We start from the raw sequence: 26,887 nt of genomic DNA, 5'->3' as shown, positions 1-26,887 counted from the left end.
TTCCTAAAAAATAGCACTCAGGCAGTAAATGGTTTTCTAAAAAATACACCTTATAGAAATATATCATCCCTAATTCTAAGAATTCTTAATCTTTTTGCTTCTTCAGGGTTTCAAAGGGAGAAGCCTCCAGCACCCTCACATACCTCTTTTAAGGTCAAATCCTCAACCTTGAGGATTCTTCTGGCTTTCCAGTTTCCTTAAATGTCCAAATGCCTACCTTCATTGTGGTTTTGCAGTTGTCATTTGACTATAATAGAGACGTGGAGTTCTTTATATAATCACTCTCAAAGTAAGGCATACTAATTTGCTTTATCTAAGTTTGCCTGTGGTCTAAGAATTCCACATAAGTTTCTAATGAAGGTATGAATCAGGGTGATGCTACTGGGAGCCTGAAAACACTGATCTGACAATTCACCAGTTATTTACTGAGCATTTACTTCATGAAAAGCGCTGTCAGCAATTCATAGATGACCATGAGTTCTCCGCTAAAAGGAAGACAAATTCTATAAAATCATAATAAAAAGTGAAATGTGCCAACGGCTATAAAGATTCACAGTGGGGAGGAAACACAGTTTGGGACACATGACTGCAGGACCAGGACAATCTCCTTAGATGACACTGAATTTGAACAGTGGAATGACATGATTAACCACTATATTAGCAATCTGATTAAGAAAGGTTACTTTGGAAGGTAATGAATTGAATGAGGGAAAGATCAAAGGAAGGAAAACAAGTGAGGAGGCATTGCAATAGTTTCAGAAAGAGTGAGAGAGGGCAAGACAGCAGTGCTGGTGAAGTGGAGATGACAGTGTTAACCAAGGAGGGGTGTGAGTCTGCACTGTAGACTGAGAACATACCAGCACCCAGGTGAGTGCTGAAGCCTCAGCGGTTGGTCAGGTTGCCAAAGGAGGTAGGCTGAGAGAATTGATCCACTCCTTGAAGACTGTTCATATTTAAAACAGAAAAAAATGCAACAGAAGCCAAAAGAAATGGAGAAGGAGCATGATTAGAAGAGAATCCTAATTCTAAGAGAACTGGGAAAACATACTGTCACAGAAGCTTAGAGAACATGCAGGCTCAAGAAGGTGAAGAAGAGGGGTCAACAGAGAGGAGAGGCAGAAGGGCCAATGAGGGGGCAAAGAAGACATCATATGCTTTATCAACTAGGGATCTGTCAGGGACCATTCAGGTGCAGATTTCAGTGTAACCGAGAGGGCGGATGCCAAACTGCAAAGGCATGAATGGTGACAATGAAGAAACGGAGGCAGTGAAGACAGTGTGAGAGAGGGCAAAGAAGACAAACCTGAGAAAAGAGACTTGGAAAATAACAGATGGAGGGTAAAATAACGGGAAAAGGTTCTGAAAGAAGTGGGAAAGATGAAGGGGTTGGCCCCATGTTTCCTCTGAGACAGAGGGCTTAGAGAAAACCCCTCTTTTTCTACAAAGTGTCCCACCTCCTGAAAGAAAGAAAAAGCTGGTGGTGGCTGAGAGTGCAGAGATGGTGCCACTGCAAGGCCATTTTAGTGACAGTATCCATGAACAATGACAACTAAAGCACAGATCTGGGTAGGGGGTAGGGGGCAGGGGGCAGGTATGGAAATCTGATTACCATCTTAGTTGTTACCTACAAATTACTAGAATCTTCCTAGATCCAAGACCATCGAGAATGTCTCCTGCTTAGACTTCACACTATGTCAAGTCCTTTTTATTGGGTCTGGGTCACTGGATAGCAACCCCAGCCTAACTCTGTGAATCTCATATTATTTAAGAAACCTGTATTAAGATTAAAATCCTGAGCTTTAGCCTCAGTTTCTCCTTATTTTTTCACGCTACATGGTGGCATCTCTGTCCACTAACTGATAATATCCTCTTCATCAAGAGAAACTTCTTGAACATATAACACATCTCACTGGCCTAACTGAATTCTTAGTCCTGGTCAGTCAGGACTCCCCTGATTTGATGCTAGACACACATCAAAAGAAGACCTACATTTCTTCATCTGGAAAGTGTCAGCTTGCCCTAAGTAATGCCTGAAGTTTCTAATAGCTTTAAAACCCCATGATTCTAAATCAACACTACATGGAACTTCTGTTTTCTTCTGGTTCAAGATTTCTTAGTGTAGTGTTTCCTGATGAAATACTATTTCTGAACGAGCATCTAAACTTGAGAATTTTAAAATATGGCAGAAAGGATGTGAGATGAACAATGATGCATTCTTTTTGCCAGTGGCTTACCTCTCTTCATTGTTTTCCATCTGATTAGGGAAAGCAGCAAAGTCTAGAAGTAACTTAATGGCATCAAGGTATCCATTGTTACAGGACCAGTGCAAAGCTGTTCTTCCCTACAAGCGTAAACAGAAATCAAATACATCTGGTGTCAGTATTTTGGGACACATATTTATTTATGCTAACTCAAATATATAAACATTTCTCCCAGTTGCTTACTTACAGAAAGAGAAAACATTAAGTATACAGTGGAGAAAATGAACGGTATCTTAACCAAGTGATCAAAATTAATACTATGTTAATAGAATTCCCGGGCTTCCCTGGTGGCTCAGTGGTAAAGAATCAGACTGCAATGCAGCAGACACAGGTTCAATGCCTGGGTTGAAAAGATACCCTGGAGGAGGGCATGGCAACCCACTCCAGTATTCTTGCAGGGAAAATCCCATGGACAGAGGAGCCTGGAAGGCTATGTCTATGGGGTTGCAAAGAGTTGGGCATGACTAAAGTGACTGAGCAGTAACAGCAGCAAGGGATGTTCCTGATGGCACAGTGAAGAATCAACCTGCCAATGCAGGGGACACAGGTCTGATCCCTGGTCCAGGAAGTGGAGCAACTACGCCAGTGCATCACACCGAGGGACAGTTGCCCTCGGTCCCAACTGCCAAGCCCTCATGCGTAAAGCCTGTGCTCTGCAACGAGAGAAGCCACTGCAATGAGAAGCCTGCACACCACGAGGAAGAGTAGCTCCCACTTGTCACAACTAGAGAAAGCTCATGCAAAGCAACAAAGACTCACTGCAGCCCAAAATAAATAAAATTATAAAAAATACTATGTTAAGAAGTATCCACTGGATCATGGAAAAAGCAAGAGAGTACCAGAAAAACATCTATTTCTGTTTTATTGACTATGCCAAAGCCTTTGATTGTGTGGATCACAATAAACTGTGGAAAATTCTGAAAGAGATGGGAATACCAGACCACCTAACCTGCCTCTTGAGATATCTGTATGCAGGCCAGGAAGCAACAGTTAGAACTGCACATGGAACAACAGACTGGTTCCAAATCGGGAAAGGAGTACGTCAAGGCTGTATATTGTCACCCTGCTTATTTAACTTCTATGCAGAGTACATCATGAGAAATGCTGGACTGGAAGAAACACAAGCTGGAATCAAGATTGCCAGGAGAAATATCAATAACCTCAGATATGCAGATGACACCACCCTTATGGCAGAAAGTGAAGAGGAGCTAAAAAGCCTCTTGATGAAAGTGAAAGTGGAGAGTGAAAAAGTTGGCTTAAAGCTCAACATTCAGAAAACGAAGATCATGGCATCTGGTCCCATCACTTCATGGGAAATAGATGGGGAAACAGTAGAAACAGTGTCAGACTTTATTTTTTTGGGCTCCAAAATCACTGCAGATGGTGACTGCAGCCATGAAATTAAAAGACGCTTACTCCTTGGAAGAAAAGTTATGACCAACCTAGATAGTATAATCAAAAGCAGAGACATTACTTTGCTGACTAAGGTCCGTCTAGTCAAGGCTATGGTTTTTCCTGAGGTCACGTATGGATGTGAGAGCTGGACTGTGAAGAAGGCTGAGCGCCGAAGAATTGATGCTTTTGAACTGTGATGTTGGAGAAGACTCTTGAGAGTCCCTTGGACTGCAAGTAGATCCAACCAGTCCATTCTGAAGGAGATCAACCCTGGGATTTCTTTGGAAGGAATGATGCTAAAGCTGAAGCTCCAGTACTTTGGCCACCTCATGCGAAGAGTTGACTCATTGGAAAAGACCCTGATGCTGGGAGGGATTGGGGGCAGGAGGAGAAGGGGACGACCCAGGATGAGATGGCTGGATGGCATCACAGACTCGATGGACATGAGTCTGAGTGAACTCCGGGAGATGGTGATGGACAGGGAGGCCTGGCGTGCTGTGATTCACGGGGTCACAAAGAGTCGGACACGACTGAGCGGCTGAACTGGACTGAACTGAAGAAGTATCACATGTTTCCAAAATGATACTCTGAGGATTCAGTATCATCTACATAATATTCCATCTCAAATGTAAATCCTGAATCAAATTATGATGAATCATTAGGCAACAACAAATTGAGTGAAATTCTAGAAAATAAATGGCCTGTATTCTTTAAAAATTTCAATGTCATGAAAGAGGAAAAAAGTCAAGAAGCACTGCTAGAGATAAAAAGGAATATTTCATAGTGTTAAAGAAGTCAAAGAAGAAGATATCACAATCCTAAATCTGAATGCAACTAATAGCACAGTCTCCAAATATATAGGATAAAAACTGACAAAATTAAAAGAGGAAACAGTCATATCCATAATTACAGTGGGAGGTTTTTAACCCATGTCATACAATAGTTGATAGCAGAAATAGATCAAAAAGTAGGAAAGGTATAGGCAGCATGAACAATACAATGTAAAATGTATATAAAACATTGTATTGAACAATGACAAAATTAGTATTCAAGTGTACACAGAACATTTACCAAAATCAACCATAAGCTGGAACATAAAGAAAGCCTCAAAAGCTGTTCAAAGATTAAAATAATGCAGAGTATTTTTTTAAACTAAAATATAATTTAAGCTACAAATCAGTGAGTAGGCAGAATAAGGCCTTATAACTTCTGGAATCTATAACTATGTTATATTAATGGAAAGGGGGAATTAAGGTTGTAGATGGAATCAAGGTTGCTAATCAGTCGACTATGAGTTGGATTATCCAGTTGGGCCAAGTGTAATCACAAAGGTCCTTATAGTAAGTTAAAGAGAGAGGCAGAAGGTGAATGTCAGAGTGATGCAGTGTGAAAAAGTCAACCAGTCACTGCTAGATTTGAAGCTGGAGAAACGGAGCCACAAGCCACAGAATGTGGGCACCACCCAGAAGCTAGAAAAGTCAAGGAAACAGACTCTCTCCTAGAGTCGCCAAAGAGAATGAATTCCTGCCAACATCTTGATCTTTAGGACACTTTGGAATTCTGACACCCACATTAGTAATATGACAAATTTGTTTAGTTTTAAAACACTAAGTTTGTGGTAATTGTTACAGCAGCAATAGAACACCAATATAATCATTAACAAAAAGATAATGAGAAAATACCGAACTGCCTAGAAATTAAACAATACACTTAACTAATTCAAATAATTCAAATAATAAATCAAAATGGAAATCAGAAAGTGTTTGTGTTGAATGATAGTGATAGTACTGCTGCTGCTACTGCTAAGTCGCTTCAGTCACGTCCGACTCTGTGTGACCCCATAGATGGCAGCCCACCAGGCTCCCCCATCCCTGGGATTCTCTAAGCAAGAATACTAGAATGGATTGCCATTTCCTTCTCCAGTGCATGAAAGTGAAAAGTCAAAGTGAAGTCACTCAGTCGTGTCCGACTCTTCACGACCCCATGGACTGCAGCCTACCAGGCTCCTCCGTCCATGGGATTTTCCAGGCAAGAGTACTGGAGTGGGATGCCATTGCCTTCTCCAGTGATAGTACAGTTTATCCAAATTTGTAAGATGCAACTAAAGCAGCATTTAGAGTAACAAACATGCTTAAATATATACATTGAAAAAAAACCCAATGATTTAAAATATCATCAAAAGAATTTTTTAAAGAATATTAAATCAAACCTTATAAAAGTGGACGATAGGCAATAATAAAGATGAGAGTAAATATCAATGAAATAGTGAAAATTTCAAATACAGAAAATAAAAGCAGTTTTATAGACTTGCCGTGAGGACTGAATGAGTTACAGAACGAAAAGCTCTTAGAACTTTGAAATATTAAGCATCCATGATTATGAAAAACATTATATACCAAATGAAAAAATATTGGTGATAATTTTAAGTAAGCAAAACAAAATGTGGTTTGTAAAATCATATATATATATTTACATACCTATATATATATGCCATGTATCTATATATTTTATAAAAATTATTAAACTATTCCCATCTTATGGCTTTTAAAAATTATATATATGTATGCACAAGGACTAGAAGAGAACATGGACAAATAAAAATCACTTTTAACTAACAGATTTGCGAGTGATCTCTTCACTTGATGAACTATTTTACTTAATTTTAGTTAACAAAGAAGCAATGCTGCAAACACTTTGGAGCAAACAATAGAGAAAAGACCTAGAATTTTTACCTCTTTGTCTTGAATGTTAGGGTCTGCGTTGTTTTCCATGAGCACTGCCATGCAGTTGATATAGCCCCCATAGGCAGCACACTGCAGTGGGGTTCTCCCTGCGTAGTCCTGCACATTTGGGTTGATCTTATTTTCTATCAGGATCTGGCAAACATCTGCATTTCCTCCCAGCGCGGCCCAGTGTAGAAGAGAATGTCCATCTTGGTCGACTAGATCCACCCTCGCTCCACCTGAAAAAGCAAAAATAAAGTGAAAATGTCTAATATAGAGAGCATTTATCAAAGAGAAGAGAAGTTTAAAGAATATGACAGTCCTTTAAATGCTTTACTCTTAGCAAAAATCTTTCAGGTGTATCATCTATTTCAGATTTTTACAATAAGCCTGGGAGTTGGTCAGGATAGAAATCGTTCCCCTTTTATGTGAAGTGAAACTGAGTATCAGGCAGAAACAGTGACTTTTCCCAAATCAAACAGCTACTAATAGGTGGAGCTAGAAGTGACTCTCGAGTTTCCTGATGCCAGGCTTTTTCCTCCATGCTTCCACCCAGGCACCTCTCTGCCATGTACAGCTGTATTTCAAAAGGTGAATGTAAGAAATCCTACCTTTTGAGACTGACTTGTTATGAGCACTCTTAATAACTAACCTTTGATGAGTGTCTGAATCACATCTTTGTGCCCCATCTCACAGGCTCGGAAAAGTGGAGTATGTTTCATGACATCAGTAGCATCTACTTGAGCGTTATTTTCCAGTAATAACTTCACGGTGCTGACATGGCCAGAAAGTGCAGCAGCATGTAAAGCTAAAAAGGGAGCAAAAGAGAGTGAAGAACGTTTAAGTAACAACTTTACCTTTTTACTATTCTAACTATATATCTCTTCCTCTTTCGATTTTTCCATCATTTTGGCCAAACGCAATTTAATCTTCAAGATTATCTATTTTCCACTTGTATACACTTCTTTATATCTTCCTTTCTATTGGTATGTATTATTACTCCCACTTTTCCCTTCCTTCTACCTTTCTCATCCCACTGTTTTCTTCCTTTCTAGCCTGTTGGTCTGAAATGGTCTCCTCAGTTACTAGTTTATTATCTTTTCCTCTTTCGAGAGAGCAAGAGAACAAAAACTGACAAAGAGAAATGATTTAAATGATGCAGGCAATCTGCCCACCAAGCCACTCACAATCAGTATATGCCTCCGAGGGGATGTGATGGGAGCCGTCAATCTACTGGTTCTTCAGTCGGTTACCTGTGCTACTCTTCCAGTTGGTCTGTGTATCCACATGGTACCAAAAGTGTGTGCATCTCACTGCCTTGAGAGCATTATTCACAGAACATGATTCCAAATGCAAGTCAGCTATTTCCTCAGGGCCCAATTTTAAAAAGAGCAATTCATTTCAAGATTGGAGGAAAAAACCAAGTGGAATGTGATCTCGCCTCTGGTAAGGGGTTGAAAGAGCAGTTTTGACTACGTGTGAGTTTCACATCGCACTGATCCCTGCCTGTTATTCTCCTCTAGTACTTATGTCATCACTCTTTAGATTACTCTTTAAATTCTATTTAAGTCATTATTCTCTAAATTCTTCTCAATGTTTCAGGGTATCTGTCTAGAGATTCAGGCCAGTTCTATCTAAGAATTACGGCTCTATACTGTCTAGGACAATGTTTTTTTCATAAAGTGTGATCCATGGACCAAACCTGGGGTGCCTATAAAATGCAGATTCCTGGGGATTTGTTGAGATGCCACTATGGGCTGGGTACACAATATAATGCTGGGAATTCAGTAGGGAACAAAATAGCTAAGGTTACATTTTCATAGAAGAAGCAAAGCAGAACGAAACAAAAACAATGAATTAATAACATTTAAGTGTTAGATGATGGGATAGATGGTATAGTTAAAGAAGTAAAAACTATTTTGATATGTGAAGAGACCTGGGGATTACTTTTTGATTGGTGGTTAGGGAAAGCCCTGTCAAGGTGCTGACATTTAAGCTGAGACGAAATCATAAAAAAAGAGGCAAAGCAGAGCTCTCAAGGGAGACTAGTCCAGGCAAAAAGAATAACGAGAACAAGGACAGGGATGAATGCATGTGTTTAAGGAAGGCAAAGAAGCTGCAGTATATGAGTGAGAGTGCAGTAAGCCAGAAAGGTAGAAAAGGCTAGATCATAAATGGCCATCAGGTCAGAGTGATGGAAGACACTGAAGGGCTTTACGTGGGTGAGTGATGTTTATGTTCAAAACGAATCACACTAGCCATTTTGAGAATACATTCAAGCAAATTAGAATGTAAGCATGGAGACCAGTTAACACTAGTACAGTAGACTGGGTGAAAATAGTGGTGCCTTGAACTAGGGTGACAGGAATGGAGATGGAGAGAAGCATAAAAAATTTAGAATGTTTTGGATGTGGAATCAACAGGACTTATTAACAGGAATTGATGTAGGATCTCTGTTTAATCTGGGAATATCTCTAGTAATTGTTATGCATACAAGAGTTTGAAAAGCCTGACCTAAATGCCTGAAAGGTAGATTAGCCTAGACAAGATGGGTGCGACAGCCTTCAAGTATCTGCAGCATGTCGTGTGGAAGACAACAGAGAAAGCAACACTCAGTCTGAAAAATACTGGCTTAGTATAAAGAAGCACATCCTAATAGAGTGAGATTAAGATGGAAGTAATGGGTGAATTCCCTGGTGGTTGAGTGGTTAAGACTCTGCACTTTCACTGCCAAGGGCCCAGCCAGGTTCCATCCTTGGTTGGGGAGTTAAGATCATAAAAACCACATGGCACAGCCAAAATGAAAGACCGAAGTTTTGGTAATGAGTTATCTGTATTGGAGTGTTCAACTGGAGGTTGAAAGACAGTAAGGAGATGTCTTTGGTGAAAAAAATGTTGGTGAGAATGTTATAAGGCAGATTAAGGCACATGATACATCTGTGATAGTTCAGTGATTTTCACATTTAAAACCATAAGAATGTTAGTTTTTTCCCTCCCAAATGAAACTTTATAAAACATCCAACATATAAAATAGTTAAGAGGTGAGTGTTTCTGGTTAAAGTAGGGGTAGGGGTTACCCATTCAAGCACCCACTCCCTCAGCAACACTTTAGATAACTCTATGGGAAGGTACTGGTCTGAAGAACACAGCTTAGAAAATCCTGGACTAGATGTAATTTTAAGGTACTTTTTAACTCTGAAATTCTATAATTGTGTAATGTGGCATCAACAGATACTCTTCAGATAAATATCAATGTCAAGTTTTTTTTTTAAAAGACAAAATTTCAATTGAGTAAAAGATAGAATTAAGGATCTTGTTAAATGAAATTTCCCATTTCTGATTTTCATTTATTTTAAAACAATTTTAGACTACAATCATTTTTCCTTCTTTGAAAAAACACGTTTACGTAGGAACTTTAAAAATTCTTTCCAATAACTTTATGTTATGGAGAATTTCAAATGTTATTCAAATGTAAAGGCACATCTTCTTTATCAACTCATTGGTCAATGGACATTTAGATTGTTTCCATGTATGACTATTGTGAATAGTGCTGCTATGAACACAGGGGTGCATGTATCTTTTTGGAAGACTACAAAAAAAGATAAATAAAGCCAAGAGTCTCTGGGTGAATACTGTCATCACCCAGCTTCAACAGTGATCTTGTTGGCTAATCTTGTTTCATTTAACTGCTATCCATTCCCCCACTTCTGATTGTTTTGAAGAAAAGTCTAGAGTCACATCCTTCTGTTTGTGAATATTTTAGTTAGTATGGCTGAAAGATGAGGGTTCTTTTTCAAAACACAGTCACTGTATCAATCAGAGTATCTCTCAGATACTTTAACAGAGAAAATTAAATATGAAGGATTGCCAGCCTTGTACTGAAGAGCTAAAAAAGCAAAAAGGAAACACTAAGGTATCACAGAGGCTAGCAATTCTAAGACTGAGGGAACAAAAAGAAGAGGATAGAATTATTACAACTTTAAAGGCCTAGAGGAGGTGCTCTGCAAAGCTGAGACTCAGACCTCTGAGGAGGGGCTTTGCTTGGCAGGTCCTGTAAGTGCTGGAAAAACCACAAAGTGAATTAACTGTTGCCACTGGAACAAGGGATCAGTGCTCTGCTGAGTAAGACTGACTAGGATACACTGACAGGAACTAGAAACAAATACAAGAATAGGAAGCAAACAGGAAGCTGTAATCCCAAACTCCTCTTCTGGCTTTCCAGTCTCCCTGTACTGCCCACTGTGGGCTGACTCCCCTGCTGGCAAAGAGCAAATGTGGTTTGCAGAACCCCAGCCCCAGCAATGCAAAGAAAATACAGGCTCATTTTCATATCTAAAAGATGTTAACACAAGTTTTGTAATATCAGATACACCCAGAGAGTGTTCACATTTTCCTGATAGCTTTGTATTTTGTTTTATAGTTGATTTATTTGATCCAAATAATACTTATAGATTGCTACTGATAAGAACTCACTTTTAATTAAGGAAAAACAACCCTCTAAAGGGATGAGTGCAATTGTGCGGTAGTTTGAGCATTCTTTGGCATTGCCTTTCTTTGGGATTGGAATGAAAGTTGACCCTTTCCAGTCCTCTGGCCACTGCTGAGTTTTCCAAATTTGCTGGCATATTGAGCGCAGCACTTTCACAGCATCATCTTTCAGGATTTGAAACAGCTCAACTGGAATTCCATCACCTCCACTAGCTTTGTTCGTAGTGATGCTTTCCAAGGCCCACTTGACTTCACATTCCAGGATGTCTGGCTTTAGGTGAAAAAGTTGGCTTAAAGCTCATTATTCAGAAAACTAAGATCATGGCATCTGGTCCCATCAATTCATGGGAAATAGATGGAGAAACAGTGGAAACAGTGTCAGACTTCACTTTTTTGGGCTCCAAAATCACTGCAGATGGTGACTGCAGCCATGAAATTAAAAGACGCTTACTCCTTGGAAGGAAAGTTATGACTAACCTAGAGAGCATATTAAAAAGCAGTGACATTACTTTGCCAACAAAGGTTCATCTAGTCAAGGCTACGGTTTTTCTAGTGGTCATGTATGGATGTGAGAGTTGTACTGTGAAGAAAGCTGAGTGCCGAAGAACTGATGGTTTTGAACTGTGGTGTTGGAGAAGACTCTTGAGAGTCCCTTGGACTGTAAGGAGATCCAACCAGTCCATTTTAAAGGAGATCAATCCTGGGTGTTCTTTGGAAGGACTGATGCTGAAGCTGAAACTCCAATACTTTGGTCACCTCATGCGAAGAGTTGTCTCGTTGGAAAAGACTCTGATGCTGGGAGGGATTGGGGGCAGGAGGAGAAGGGGATGACAGAGGATGAGATGGCTAGATGGCATCACCGACTCAATGGATATGGGTTTGAGTGAACTCCGGGAGCTGGTGATGGACAGGGAGGCCTGGTGTGCTGCAATTCATGGGGTCACAAAGAGTTGGAGACGACTGAGCGACTGAACTGACTGAACTGAAAGGGATGATGGAGAGGAACTCACTGGCATAGAAATGTCAGAAAGATATGTATCGCTGATGTATAATTAAATATCCTTAAGAGAAAGAGCCCAGGGAATGAATGAATTTGAAAATTTAGGTCTCAACCCCAACTAAGATGTACATCAGAAAGACATCTTTGGTTGAGAATGCAAGTATCCTAGCCCATACTTTATTAAAATACATGAAAAGTTAAACAAAGAGCAATGCCAGTGATAAAGACTGCATAATAATAAAAGTCTGATAAAAAAAATTAAATACTCAGATCATTTATAAACTCAGTGCCTTATATGTCTGTATAATACTCCTTAAGAAGCTTAAGGTCTATGGTGAAATTCTGATAAACAAATACTTTTAAAAGTTGAAGCCTTTATCAAAATTGATATTACCTAAAAACTCTTTTTAAAAAATCAGAAGGTGAGATGCTCTAGGTATAAGGAGGGAGATATTAGGTATAGCAACCACATACCCCTCTGTCCCACAAGTGCTATATGAACGGTTTTGGTGATCAAGAAAGATAGAAAGATCTTATCCAGGATGACAGGTAGGTGCAAATGGCTCTAGAATGTTTTCATGTGTAAGAAAACATAACATTGAGAAGCTTGTAGCTGAGGTTTTGTTCCATTCAGTGTTTCTGTGCTGTGATTTTTCTTTCTGACTTGTAATTTGTATATACAAGTGTCCTTTATTATCCATGGGGGATTGGTTCCAGGAGCCTCTACAGATACTAAAATCTGAAGATGCTTAAGACTCTTTTATGAGATGGTGCAGTACAAGTCAGCCTTCCAAAGCCACAGATGCAAAACCCTTGGATATGGAGGGCTGACTGCAGTACACAAGGAAGAGCTGTGTCACCCAAGGTAACAATGGGTGTTACAAAAACAAGTACTTCTCTTAGTAATCAACACATCGTTCGAGGGCTCTCTTCTTAGAAAAAGAGATTAAAGGAAGCATATAGGAAGAGCTTTCAAAGCTTTGAAGCTTCTAGAGTCATGGGAGGTTAATGGGAGAAATGGGAGATTCAGGAGAACAGCAGTAATGCTGTTCAAAACTGAGAAAACAGCATATTAAATGAGACTGGTGAGAACATACATAGATGTGTGCATTCTTTAAAATATTAATTCTAAATTTTTGAAAATGTAGTTAATAACTGCTAAGTATGCATAGTTTTTAAAGTCAGGTTTATGCTTTTTTATGCAAAGATATATGATCAGAAGAGTTCCTGCAATTATGTCTAAGGAGCAACAAGGCTTGTAAATCAATGTCAAAATTTACTTGATAATAACATAGGGTAATTTTAGCTGTAATACTTGGAAAAATAAAGCTGTTGGAGTGATATCCTGGCAACCTAAACTTAAAAAGTAAAGATCAATGTCAAATAATAGTAGATTAGGAACAATGGTTTCAACTCGCTATTTTGGAAGTATTATAGCACCATCTATACTCTGAAGCCTGAATGAAAGCTGAATATGTCTGCCAGTTCTTACCTGTACCTCCATATTTATCTGCCATATTAATGTCAATGTCAGATTTTAAGCTCAGCATAGTCCTAAGGACATCATCACTGCCTTTCCCAGCAGCCCACATAAAGGATGTTCTTCCTTCAAGGTCTGAATCATCTTTTACTGATGGATGTTTTAAAAACACTTTAACTGTTTCCTGTAAGAAAAGATTAAAAAATTTGAGACATGAGAGTGGCATTTTCTATTGCAATAAAACCAGTGTTTATATGTGACTTCCACTAAGAAGCAAAGAATTTTTTGGTCTACTTTCGAATCAAATGAAATTATCTTTTTATGAATAATAAAATTATGATTTCCATTGAAAATAACAATCTGCTGTCCTTATGTATTGGTTTTAGTTTTCACAGCATTTTAAAATATAACTTAATTCCCTCATTCAATATTCTTATAATTGAGAATGATTATTCTCAATTAAATTTAAAAATTTAACTGCAGAGAAGAAACTATGTACTTTGTTACTATTTTTTTAAATAGTTAATAGATTTATCAAATGATGAGTGGTGGCTACTGAGAAGTGCAGTGTTCAATTCACCTAACAAATATTATTCAGTAATTCCTGCATTCTAAGTCCTTCCTCTATAGAATCATACAAAAATGAGGACCATTAATAATTCTTACAGTGTTTGACAATTTTAATGGCAGTTAATATTCATAGCTACTTCCCTGGTGGCTCAGTGGTAAAGAATCCACCTGCCAATGCAGGAAATTGTGGGTTCGATCTCTGGATCAGGAAAATCCCCTGGAGAAGGAAATGGCAACCCACTCCAGTATTCTTACCTGGGAAATCCCATGGATAGAGGTGCCTGGCAGGCTACAGTCCATGGGGTTGAAAAGAGATGGGCACGACTTAGCGACTAAATAACAACAATATTCACAGCACTTAAAATTGCATCTTTCCTCAAAACTCAGATGCTTACAAACTTATAGGAAGATCATAGGCACTTTTGCTTGGATGGAAATAAAATAGTTTCAGAAAAAACAATTTCTGGAGGCTGTGAGTTGGCAAGAAATGCATAAAATGTTGATGTTCAATACTTTAGAGCAAGAAAAAATGTAAGGGTTCATCTATTCCAGCTCCTCATTTTACAGATGAGATTTAGGCTCAAGGCCACATAAACACAGGTAGCAAACACACAAGTAGAATCCAGGGTTAAGTTACCACACTCTTTCTACTGCAACACACACTGCTTCCTAGTCTTAAAACTAGTTGTTGAGCTACTGCAGTATTATAGCTTAGCTCCCAGGAGCTAATGTAGGTGCTTATTAAGTAGACTTGAATAAAGAAATAGTTTTTTTTTTTAATGTTGGTGATTTGGGGGGTTTCTTTTAACAATTTGCAAACATTTCTTTTGTTCAGTATGTTTTCTAAGTGATGAATACTTACAAGGGTTTTATGGGGTTTTGATGTTGGTGGTAGTGTTTTTTAAAAAGGGAATTACAACCTCTTTCAAGTTAATAGAGTCTAAAGGAGATCAAGGGACTTGAAACTGAGCTTAGACTTTGCATAATCATTAAAAAACTATTTCTGTAATTGGCAAATTATCTACAGCAAGTGTTTCTTTGAAAAAACATCTATAATGTTCTAGTATTCTTTCTTACTTTCATTAGCACAGCTACTTAACTACTAGTTTCTGTACATAGTTAAATCCAGAATCCAAGAGTTGGGTTCTAGACAAGGCTTCCCCAGTGGCTCAGTGGTAAAGAGGCCACTTGCCAATGCATGAGACATGGATTCGATCCCTGATCTGGGAAGATCCCACGTGCCATGGAGCAACTAAGCCCATGCACCACAGGTACTGAGCATGTGCTCCCGAGCCTGTTAGCTCCAACTACTGACCCTACATGCCACAGCGACTGAAGCCTGCATGCCCCAGGGCCTGTGCTCTGCAACAAGAGGAGCCACGGCAAAGGGAAGCTCACATACCACAGTTAGAGAGTAGCCCCCACTTGCTCCAACTAGAGGAAAGCCCACACAGCAATGAAGACGGGGCACAGCCAAAAATAAATAAATAAACTATAAAAACACTAAAGTATATTAAAAAAAAACATCGTGGGTAAATCATTTAATCTCTTGGAATATTGGTTTCTTCATCTCTAAATAGGGATAACATGTCTTTACATAGGCCTGTGTTGAACTATGGATTGAATTATGATTTCCATAGATTGACTATAGTGGGCCAACTGAATTTCTTATCTATTCATAATAAGAATGAACCCTACCTCAAAACTTAGTATTTTTCTGAGATCTTGGGAGATAATAGAAGATAAAGGTTTACCGAAACTGTAGGTGGTAAGTAGAATAGATTTTTAGGAGTGCCAGGAAGGAGAACTATAGCTATATTTGCTATGGGTACCAGAGAGAAAGAAATGTGGGAAATTAAGGTATTTTAGCAATCTGAGTATTCCGTGTACTATTCAATGGTGCATTAGGGGAGGTGAGGAAGATGGAATTATACTGTGCTGATGATAACATTCTAATTTAAAAGGAGATAACTATCATGGGTTACTTACAGCAAAGTTACTCTGAGCTGCATAGTGCAAGGGTGTTGCTCCTTGGCTGTCAGATGGAATGGTTCCAGACTTATTTCTTTCTAAAAGGAGATGGACAATCTGTGCATGGCCTGAAAGCAGACACACGGTAGTTATCACACAAAAGGACTGATTCATTTATGGTCTGTTTAAAGGAAAGGGAAAAGAAAAATCACTAGTCCATAAACCAGCACTCACAAGGGTTTCAGAAGAACGGTCCCTAGTGCAGCCTCTTCTAACTTCTTACCAAAATACTATGATTAGGCAACACAAAGGCAAAAATGTAAATACTAAAAACTCAATGCTTTGATCAACAAGGAAATGACTAATTATAATTGCCAGACTGAGAAAAAACTGTATATGGTACCAGCTCACTGCATCCCTTGGTTCACCTTATAAAACTGCCCATCAAGAGGGAGGGAAGGTGTCAGAAGGCAGGCCCTCTCTGTCCCTCATCTCCAGGTTCTACTGCACAACCAATCAGAACTGTATGGCTGTTCTCGTCTGCTATTCAGGTGGACCAGTTATAACACAGTCTCTTGTGACCTCTGGGCCTTCTGTCTATCACTTTGTACCTCCTTCCCCCAATGTTTGAACACCTAGGCAGTAATTTCAAACCCCAGAAGTGGGCAGGAATAGTGAGGTGCTGGTAGAAAAGAGTGCTCTGCAGTCCATTTTGGAGGATGTGGAGGAGGTCTCCCCAAGTGAAGGACTGTAGAAAAGATCAAAGAATGAACAGACCTGCTAACAGTATATTTAGGAAACCTCAATTTCATACATGCTATTGCTTCAGTGTACAGGGAGTGAGGCAATGGCGCAGAAGCCACATTAGCAGAGCAAGAATACACTGCATGAACGCCAAGCAGAAAAACAGGAATTTGCATGGGAGTTGTGCTCCTCTGCCTGCTCCTCAGCTGTGGTTTGAGATCGAGTGCTCCATAACACAAATGGGCAAAAGTAGGGTCAAGGGCAATTTATGCCACACACTCAATCTAAATACTTCTCATCTTGTTTGAGAGATAAGGAGAAAAATTCAGAAAAGGCTTTATGGAAACACTCTTAAGACAGGGGAAAGGAACACTATCAGAAAGAACAAGAGCATACCTCAGAAAATGATCTAGAGAAGGATCCGGAAGAAAATTTCAGGCAACAGTTTGGCATCCTTGACTTTTACAGAAAGATGGCCTCTATGAAGTGAAACAGTATCCTAAGAAGAAGATAATCTAAAATGAAAGGGTAATGGGAGGAGGTGAAAATATAAAAAGCTGAGATAAAAGAAATATGGATGATAGAGGGAAATAAAAACATAGCCTAAAATATAATCTATAAGAGGCAGAAAGAAAGCAGAATTCATGAAAAGAAAATTCAGTTTAGTGCTATGTAGACAAATTTGCAAAAATGCAGAGGAAAAGGAATGAAACTAAACACTGAAATGAAGACTGAATAATAATTATAAATCTGACTATAAAACCAAATGCAAATGTAAGAATAATTAAAAAAAGAGATAACATGTAATTTAAAAACTAAGTCTATAATAATAATCTTTTTATAATGATTAATATTAATAATAACTGTCAGATCATATAACAAACACCCAAAGAGTATAAGTGAAAGTATGTCAAATTCCTCATTTTAAATAGATGGGAATCAGTAAATGCAGTTTTGCTCCTGACTCAGGCTTAGGCTCAAGTAAGCTTTTAATAAATTTAAAAGTAACTACCAGTAAAACCTAGAAACCCTCCTGAAACATTAGGAAATTCAAAACCAGATAGCTACAATGTAATCCATACACGACAAGGCAGAAAACAAAGAAATCAGGAAAAACTCCAAATTAAGGGGAAAAAAAAACTAATCCTCAAAGATCAGAATAACAGAAAAAAGATCAAATTGTACAATTTGTAACAATGACTGTCAGTGGGCAAAACTCCTTCACTTAAAGGGAAAGACTCTCAGATTGCCAAAATTCAGACAGATACACATATATAATCTCCCATATAAAAAAGTGATCCCCAAAAATGCTAAGTAAAAGGCACATCAGGAAATATGAAGAAGAAAATCAAACATAGTATTAGCTGAAACATAAAATTAAAGCCCTTCTCCAAAAAAACCAAAGGCATTGAAATGTGAAGATTATTTTATATTTACATTTGTTAACAAATGCACATTGGTTTTATAATAACAATTTTAAAAGACATGTTGTTGAAATTAACATATAACATACAATACATTTATATTGTTAAAATTTAAGCATACAACAGAGGAATTTAGGTACAAAGTACTACATATCAATTAAAAATTAAACCAATTATATAGGAGGTGGGAGCTGATAGCAGGGAGAAGCCACGGAAAATTTCCTGTACTCAAGCAGTTCCTCCTACTGTTGATCCTTGGTTTCATAGTCCACTCACCTAGCAAAGCTGCCCAGTGAAGCGGCGTTCGAAATAAGTTATCGTAAGATGTTATATTGCAGCTTTCGTATGAGGTCAAGACATCAACCACTGTCACATTCCCATCAGCGACTGCAAAGTGAAGAGGTGTTCGACCCTCGTAGTCTTGCCAGTTCAGTAAAGACTCTGTTGGAGCAGCATCCTATTTTTAAGGAACCAGAGACTTCAGACATACATAGAATCCTCAAAAAAGCCACATTTGATGTAAGTATTAACTGAGCAATTTTTGAAACCTATATATTCTCTCTCAGCAGAAGTGATAAAATTAAGGAAAAAAGTATACAGTCTAAATCTTAAAATATTTAATTTCATATTTAACTATAAAAAGTACAGAAAAATAAATGTACTTGTACTATCTAGATTAAATAGGAATCAACACTTTCCCTAACGTGCTTTTTAAATCTGTTATGGATTCAGCTAAAGCCATATGTTTTGTATTTTTGCGTCATATATATACATCCATAAACAATAGATAAATTTTGTATGTGTTTTCAATATTTATACTTATGCATTATGCCATGTATATCCTTGAATTTTTTCTTTCAAAATTATATTTTTAAATTTTTTTAATTCAACACAATACATTTGGGTATTTGTAATGATACTAATCTATTTGTTAAACCACAATTTAGTTATCCATTCTCTTGAAAGTCACTCAGTCATGCCTAACTCTTTGCAACCCCATGGACTGTAGCCCACCGAGCTCCTCTGTTCATGGAGATTCTTCAGGGCAGATTACTGGATTGGGTAGCCTTTCCTTTCTCCAGGGATCTTCCTAACCCAGGGATGGAACCCAGGTCTCCCACATTGCAGGTGGATTCTTTACCATCTGAGCCACCAGGCAAGCCCTTACTGAAGGATATTTAGGTTACTTACACTGTTTTCCACTATTAACAAAAATGCTGCAATGCATTTTTTACATTGCACTTCCTTTACATATCTCCTTGTGGCATATATGTGAGATTTTTCTCTAGCCCAGATACTTTGAAGGGAAACTGCTGGGTTAAAAGATATCTGCATCTTCAGTTAGGTATTGTCAAACTGCTCTCCAAATGGCTGTACTAATTAACACATCCATGACGATGTGTAAAAGCTTTTATTTCCCCACATGCTGGCACAAATTAACCACTTGATATTATCAAACTTAAAACATTTTTCCCCTTGTAGGTAGGAAAAGCATTTCACTGATGCTTTAAATTGTATTCCTTTTATGAATGAGGTTGAAATTTTTTTATCACATGGATATTAGATTTTCGGTTTAAACTGACAGTTCACAACATTTATTTGTTTTTCTTCTGGATCTTTGTAGAGATATGATGCACTGCTTAGATCCTCCTTCCCTACCTCCACAGCTGCTGAAAGTGCTACCAGCAGACGATCTTCTCCTGTCAGCTTTTTGGAACTGCTTTAGCTTAAGAGAGTTCCTCGCCCACCTCAGGTCCCTTCTCAGATTAGGTCATACCCAAAGTCAAGCCCTCCTGTCCCAATTTAAGAACTCTTTGAAGGGCCTTTCCAGGTTTAGAGCTCTCTATCCAGTCAGCCTATTTTATAAAAGAAGAGTATAAAAGGTATTATAAAACACTTCAAAAAAGAAGTAGAATATTACCACGGCGGCATTCTAGGACCTTCAGCCTCCCAAGGACTTAAATGCACGTATAATGGAGGAAAAAAAAAAGCCAAATTTGTAAGGAAAATATTATAAGTGCGAATCACCCTCCACAGACCTCAGATTTTGAAATTAACACATAGAGAATACAAAATAACTAATAATAAAACACGTAAGAAAATAAAAAATGGGGACTTCCTCAGCAGTCCAGTGGTTAAGAATCTGTGCTTCCAATGCAGGGCGGATGGGTTTGATTATTGGTGGGGGAACTAAGATTCCACAAACCACATAGCACAGTTAAAAAGGTTTAAAGTAAGCAAGGGAAAAAGCTCTCGAAATGATCAGGCAGATCTGAAAAAGAACTGAGGAGAACTTTTAGAAGTGAAACCACAATCACTAAGATTGAAGACTAAACAAATAGTGTAAATAAGACTGGATGCAGCTGAAGAAAGACTTGGTAAACTGGAAGGCAGATCTGATGTAATTACCCAGAATGTAGCAGAATGGGACAAGATGATAGAAATGTAGGAGAAAAGTTAACAGACATAGAAAGTAAGATGGAAAGGTCTAAAATATGCATTATTGGAGACCCCATAGGCAGGCATAGAGAGAAAGAAAGAGAAGCAATACTGAGATAATGGCTATATATTTTCCAGAACTGAGATGTGATAATCAGAATGTATACTAAACACGAAAAAAAAAAAAAAAAAAAGGCATACTAGACACACTGTAGTAAAACTGTAGAATACTGTATAGAAAAATTTTAAAAACCACCTGGAGAGAAAAGATAATCTATAAAGGGATTACAATTAGACAAATAACAGACTGTTTAAGAGGAACAATGAAAGGCAGAAAGCAGCAAAATAACAGTCTGAAAGAGCTGGTAAAAGTAACTACCTAGAATTGTGTATACAGAAAACCTACGTATTCAAAAGCATTGTAGAAACACAGACATTCTTAACAGTTGAATTAATCAGGGAGTTAACTACCATGCATCTATACTAATGAGAGTGCTAAGAATTGTATTTCAAGGAAAAAGGTAGTAACTCTGGAAGGAAAACTGGAGATCCAAGGAGAAATGCACGGCAGAGGAATCAGGTAACAAACAGGTAGAAATAAGTTAATCATTGTATAAATAAAACAATAACATCTTCAAAAGTCTGATTTCTGTGTTATAAGCAAATAGGACCAAACATTAGACTACCACAGCATGTAAGTGCTAATTTTGGAAGAAATGATTAAAAAACCTCAAAGAATCTACTGATAAACATTCGAAATTCATAAGTATAGAAAGTTGGTTAGATATATAATTAATGGCCAAAAGTATCAACTGCATTTCTATGCACCTGCAACAACCAGTTAAATTCATACCCTAAATAGGGTTTTTAAAAACGGTTCAAAGCAGCACTGTTGTAAATAGCAAAAAACTGGAAACAGTTCAAATGTCTGTCAGTAACAGAATGAAAAATGTGTGTCATTTAATCTTCAAAAAATGGAATACTAGTCAGCATATAGCAGTAAAAAGTAACATATTACAGCTACACACAGCAACACAGATTAAAACCACCAACTTAACACTGAGCAAGAGAAAAGGATGTCTCAGAATACATACAGTATGATTCTATGAATATAAAATGCAAAAATGTTAAAAATGAAACAGTACATTGTTTAGGAATGCAAACATATGTGGCAAAACTATAATGAAAACCCGTGGAATAATAAGCACAAAATTGAGGGTAGTGGCTGCCTCTGAGAAAGGAGATAAAAGAATGCTACTTGGAGGTACCCAGGGAACTTAAACAGTGATTTACTTGGCTCCTCCACTCAGTGATGAGTACAGAAGTTTCCTTATTCTTTATATCTTAAATGTATTTATTCACTTACATCTACTTACTATTTGATAAGAACAAGTATAAAACAAAGTCAGGGATGATAAATAGGAACTCAGAAAAGTAGCTGATGCGGGACAAAAATGAGCATGGCATAGGGAGAGAGAACGCCGTTGGAAGCAGGCATGCAGGAAATTTCTGTGTGGTCTTAAATCACAGTATTAAAATGCTCTCTTTCTTGCTGATGAACTCACACGTTTTTTGTTGTACTCTTTTGTGTCATAATTTGCTAGGGTGCTGTAAAATGCTTTTGCATACAGTGGATAATTCATAACATAATTTCTCTTGGGGGGTAAGGCCATCCATTATACCCACCAGAATGCATCGCACTGTGTGAACAGCACTTGGATCTTTGTGGTTGGCTGCCCAGTGAAGTGGGATCTTGCCTTCGACATCAGGAATTCCAATGTTAGAATCGTGCTTGATGAGCAGCTTCACATGCTCAGGGTTATTGTAGTAGGCACTCCAATGCAGAGCTGTTTGCTGCAAAATGAAGAGATTCTCAAAATGACACTGACAACAGAACAGTGACAACACAGCAAACTTTTCCCACACTCTTACTGCATGGCAGCTACTGCTGTACGACTTCTGCATATTTCCTCTCCTGTAGTCTATATCAGGACAACTCTGGGAGATGAGCACTCTTGAATTTGCACTGATTTGCACTCTTGTGACTGATGAGGAAACTGAGCGTGAGGAGGATAAGCAATCTGCTAAATGGCATAAACGTAGTAAAGGACTTTTACTCCGATCGAGTGATTAATGGGTCTTTGTGGACTGAACAAAGTGCTTTTCTCAGTGAAATATTTATTTTCTGGCCGTAGTACATGGCTTGAAGAATCATAGTTCCCCAACCCAGAAAACCCGTGCTCTCAGCAGTGAAAATGAAGAGGCCCAACCACTGGATGCCCAGGGAAATCTCAGTGAACTATTAGCACTACAAATGCTGTGAGTTAGGAATAACATCAATTTACAGTAGTTGTAAAATTAAAAACTTGATCTCAGAACTTCAGGTTATATGAGTGACTACTCAACAAAATTTAAAAATCGCATTAAGAATACTATGGGAGTGAAAAGGTTATTGAGCATCAACCCAGGGACTTAATTATAACATCTTTAATTTCATGAGTGTGCAGGAGTTTGCAAGACTCTATGATTAAGTGCCTGATGAAAAGGAAGAGGATGACTGCCTTTGTCTAACTAAAGACCACATTTTTTTCCTGTAAAGAATAATCAGAATGTTGATCAAAACAATGACCAATGTATACAACATGGTCAGTAAAGCAGAAATAGACGTTTTTCTGGAACTCTCTTGCTTTTTCCATGATCCAGCGGATGTTGGCAATTTGATCTCTGATTCCTCTGCCTTTTCTAAAACCAGCTTGAACACCTGGAAGTTCACGGTTCACATATTGCTGAAGCCTGGCTTGGAGAATTTTGAGCATTACTTGACTGTGTGGATCACAATAAACTGTGGAAAATTCTGAAAGAGATGGGAATACCAGACCACCTGACCTGCCTCTTGAGAAATCTGTATGCAAGCCAGGAAGCAACAGTTACAACTGGACATGGAACAACAGACTGGTTCCAAATAGGAAAAGGAGTACGTCAAGGCTGTATATTGTCACCCTGCTTATTTAACTTCTATGCAGAGTACATCATGAGAAACGCTGGACTGGAAGAAACACAAGCTGGAATCAAGATTGCCAGGAGAAATATCAATAACCTCAGATATGCAGATGACACCACCCTTATGGCACAAAGTGAAGAGGAACTAAAAAGCCTCCTGATGAAAGTGAAAGTGGAGAGTGAAAAAGTTGGCTTAAAGCTCAACATTCAGAAAACGAAGATCATGGCATCCAGTCCCATCACTTCATGGGAAATAGATGGGGAAACAGTGGAAACAGTGTCAGACTTTATTTTTTTGGGCTCCAAAATCACTGCAGATGGTGACTGCAGCCATGAAATTAAAAGACGCTTGCTCCTTGGAAGAAAAGTTATGACCAACCTAGATAGTATATTCAAAAGCAGAGACATTACTTTGCCAACTAAGGTCCGTCTAGTCAAGGCCATGGTTTTTCCAGTGGTCATGTATGGATGTGAGAGTTGGAGTGTGAAGAAGGCTGAGAGCCGAAGAATTGATGCTTTTGAACTCTGGTGTTGGAGAAGACTCTTGAGGGTCCCTTGGACTGCAAGGAGACCCAACCAGTCCATTCTAAAGGAGATCAACCCTGGGATTTCCTTGGAAGGAATGATGCTAAAGCTGAAGCTCCAGTACTTTGGCCACCTCATGTGAAGAGTTGACTCATTGGAAGAGAGTCTGATGCTGGGAGGGATTGGAGGCAGGAGGGGAAGGGGACGACCGAGGATGAGATGGCTGGATGGCATCACCGACTTGATGTATGTGAGTCTGAGTGAACTCCGGGAGCTAGTGATGGACAGGGAGGCCTGGAATGCTGTGATTCATGGGGTCGCAAAGAGTCTGACACGACTGAGCAACTGAACTGAACTGAACTGATACAACATGTTCAAATTCAAGAGCATGGAAGATAATGAATCCCAATAACAATGTCAGAGCAAATATTACAATGAAAATGAAATTAATAATAATTTTACAGCTAGTATTTATTGAGAGAATACTATGCACTGGGCATTGTGCTAAACACTCAATATATATTATCTCATTTTATCTTCAACAACCCTGTTTATCCCCTTTTCACATACGGGAAAATTGAAGTATAGCGAGGTTAAGTAAGTTGATGCACACAGAACAATTAGTGGCTTCTACACTGGAAGTGGCTACGGTTTTTCCAGTGGTCATGTATGGGGTGTGAGAGTTGGACTGTGAAGAAAGCTGAGCGCTGAAGAACTGATGCTTTTGAACTGTGGTGTTGGAGAAGACTCTTGAGAGTCACTTGGACTGCAAAGAGATCCAACCAGTCCATTCTGAAGGAGATCAGTCCCGGGTGTTCATTGGAAGGACTGATGCTGAAGCTGAAACTCCAATACTTTGGCCACCTCATGCGAAGAGCTGACTCATTGGAAAAGACTCTGATGCTGGGAGGGATTGGGGGTAGGAGGAGAAGGGGACGACAGAGGATGAGATGGCTGGATGGCATCACCGACTCGATGGACGTGAGTTTGAGTGAACTCCGGGAGTTGGTGATGGATAGGGAGGCCTGGCGTGCTGCGATTCATGGGGTCACAAAGAGTCGGACACGACTGAGCAACTGAACTGAACTGACACTGAAACCCAAGAAGTATGTCAAAGCCCAGGACATTAAAGCAGTTATGCACTAAGTACATTATTTGGGGGCATTTGGTCACCACAAATCTCACAGCAAATTGCAACTATCATGACTAGCAGTCAAATAATGAGTTAGAGTTAGGCAGGCCTGGGTTCACATTCTAGTCCTGGCACTTGGATCTTTGGTAGAATTTTAATCTTCTTGAGCTTCAGTTTCCCCATATGTGAAAAGATGATACTAACCACTACACTACAGTTGCTGGCAGGACACAGTTTTAAGTGAAATCCTTTACTGGGGCATATGGAGATTTGGAATTGTTCTGCCATGTACAAGTGGTAATTGAGCCTTCTTCCTTGAGGCTTCACATCATAAAATAAAGTGTTTGCTTTCTGTTCTACTTGTCTTCCATTCTGATAGTCTGTTACCTTGTTTTTATCCTGTGTATCCACTTCTCCTGGTGCCATAAACTTCAGCAGAAGTGCCAAACATTTAGGGCTCTTGTGCCGAGTAGTCAAGTGTAAAGGAGTCATTTCTTCCAGATCCTTCTGCATCCAGTTTGCTCTGCGTGTAAGTAAGAGTTTCATGAAACGATAATTTCCCTAAATGAAAAATAAGAGACAGTAAGAAGAAATTTAGTTTGGAGCCAAAAATTTTTTTTTAATTTTAAAATGCTTTAAGCATTTTAATTATTCTGCTGGAGTAATAACATTCAGATAAATTAATAAAAGGAAAAATACTTAAAATTCTACTTTACTATCCATTGTTTTATTTTGTTCATGTTTTTTCCCAACTGTTTTCTACATACCTATAGTTTCCTTAGGAGTTGGTCAATATTTCATTGTGTTAAGGCAAGATATTTTATTTAATCATTCTATTATTGTTTATAACTTTTTGAATAGAAAATGCTCCAATGTATATGATTTTTCACTTAGGTTTTTTTTTTTTTTTTTTCCATAGAATAAATTACCAGGAACAAAATTACTGGGTCAAAGGAGTTTGTGCATTTTATGGTTTTTGGTGTATCTTTCAAATTGCTATCTAGAAGCAACAATGTCAGAGAAGGCACTGGCACCCAACTCCAGTACTCTTGCCTGGAAAATCCCGTGGACGGAGGAGCCTGGTAGGCTGGAGTTCATGGGGTTGTGAAGAGTAGGACACAACTGAGTGAATTCACTTTCACTTTTCACTTTCATGCATTGGAGAAGGAAATGGCAACCCACTCCAGTGTTCTTGCCTGGAGAATACCAGGGACGGCAGAGCCCGGTGGGCTGCCATCTATGGGGTCACACAGAGTCGGACACGACTGAAGCGACTTAGCAGCAACAACAATGTATGAATGTATTAGTTTCAGCACAATCTGACCAACACAGCATATATTATTTATATTCAAAGTATAATAAGTTTGTGAAGTAAACAGATTTTTAACCCCAATTTAGAGGTGAGAGAAGTGAGATTCAAAGGGGTTAAATATTTTTTTCCATAGCAACTGGTTAATAAGAAGGTGGTTAGTGTTCTTGAAGAGAGCTATTTATAGTTACAACTAAGGTATAAGGAACTTCCTCACAGCTCAGGTTCCAGACTCGTATGGCCACATAAACACCAACCCAGAAGTCACTGTGGGCCACCCAGTGCAGGCAGTGCTGTCCACATCGGTTAAACCTTCCAATCTGGCACAATCAATCCATCTGGAGAAAGAAGTTCTAGCTAAACTTCTTTCTCCAGATGGATTGACTGTAATTGTACTTGGGCTTCCTTTCCGGCCCAGGCAGGAAA

The 26,887-nt window shown here is 38.6% G+C and overlaps 1 protein-coding gene across 1 annotated transcript in view; it reads right to left on the bottom strand.

Moving 5' to 3' along the window:
• The window catches only part of INVS (inversin), a 133,783-nt gene that overhangs the window by 44,887 nt on the left and 62,009 nt on the right, over positions 1-26,887 (bottom strand). Inside the window, exons 4-11 of the mRNA XM_052644796.1 lie at positions 25,540-25,713; positions 22,182-22,349; positions 18,333-18,513; positions 15,907-16,016; positions 13,360-13,531; positions 7,032-7,187; positions 6,389-6,618; positions 2,235-2,341 (exon numbers count right to left, since the gene is read on the bottom strand). Of these exons, the coding sequence (XP_052500756.1) occupies positions 2,235-2,341; positions 6,389-6,618; positions 7,032-7,187; positions 13,360-13,531; positions 15,907-16,016; positions 18,333-18,513; positions 22,182-22,349; positions 25,540-25,713 (1,298 nt within the window). The remainder of the gene's footprint in view (positions 1-2,234; positions 2,342-6,388; positions 6,619-7,031; positions 7,188-13,359; positions 13,532-15,906; positions 16,017-18,332; positions 18,514-22,181; positions 22,350-25,539; positions 25,714-26,887) is intronic.

The sequence above is a fragment of the Budorcas taxicolor genome, chromosome 8, assembly GCF_023091745.1.
Source record: "Budorcas taxicolor isolate Tak-1 chromosome 8, Takin1.1, whole genome shotgun sequence".
NCBI lineage: Eukaryota > Metazoa > Chordata > Mammalia > Artiodactyla > Bovidae > Budorcas > Budorcas taxicolor.
The sequence above is the reverse complement of the archived record's forward strand: the minus strand, read 5'-3'. Positions and strand labels throughout refer to the sequence as shown.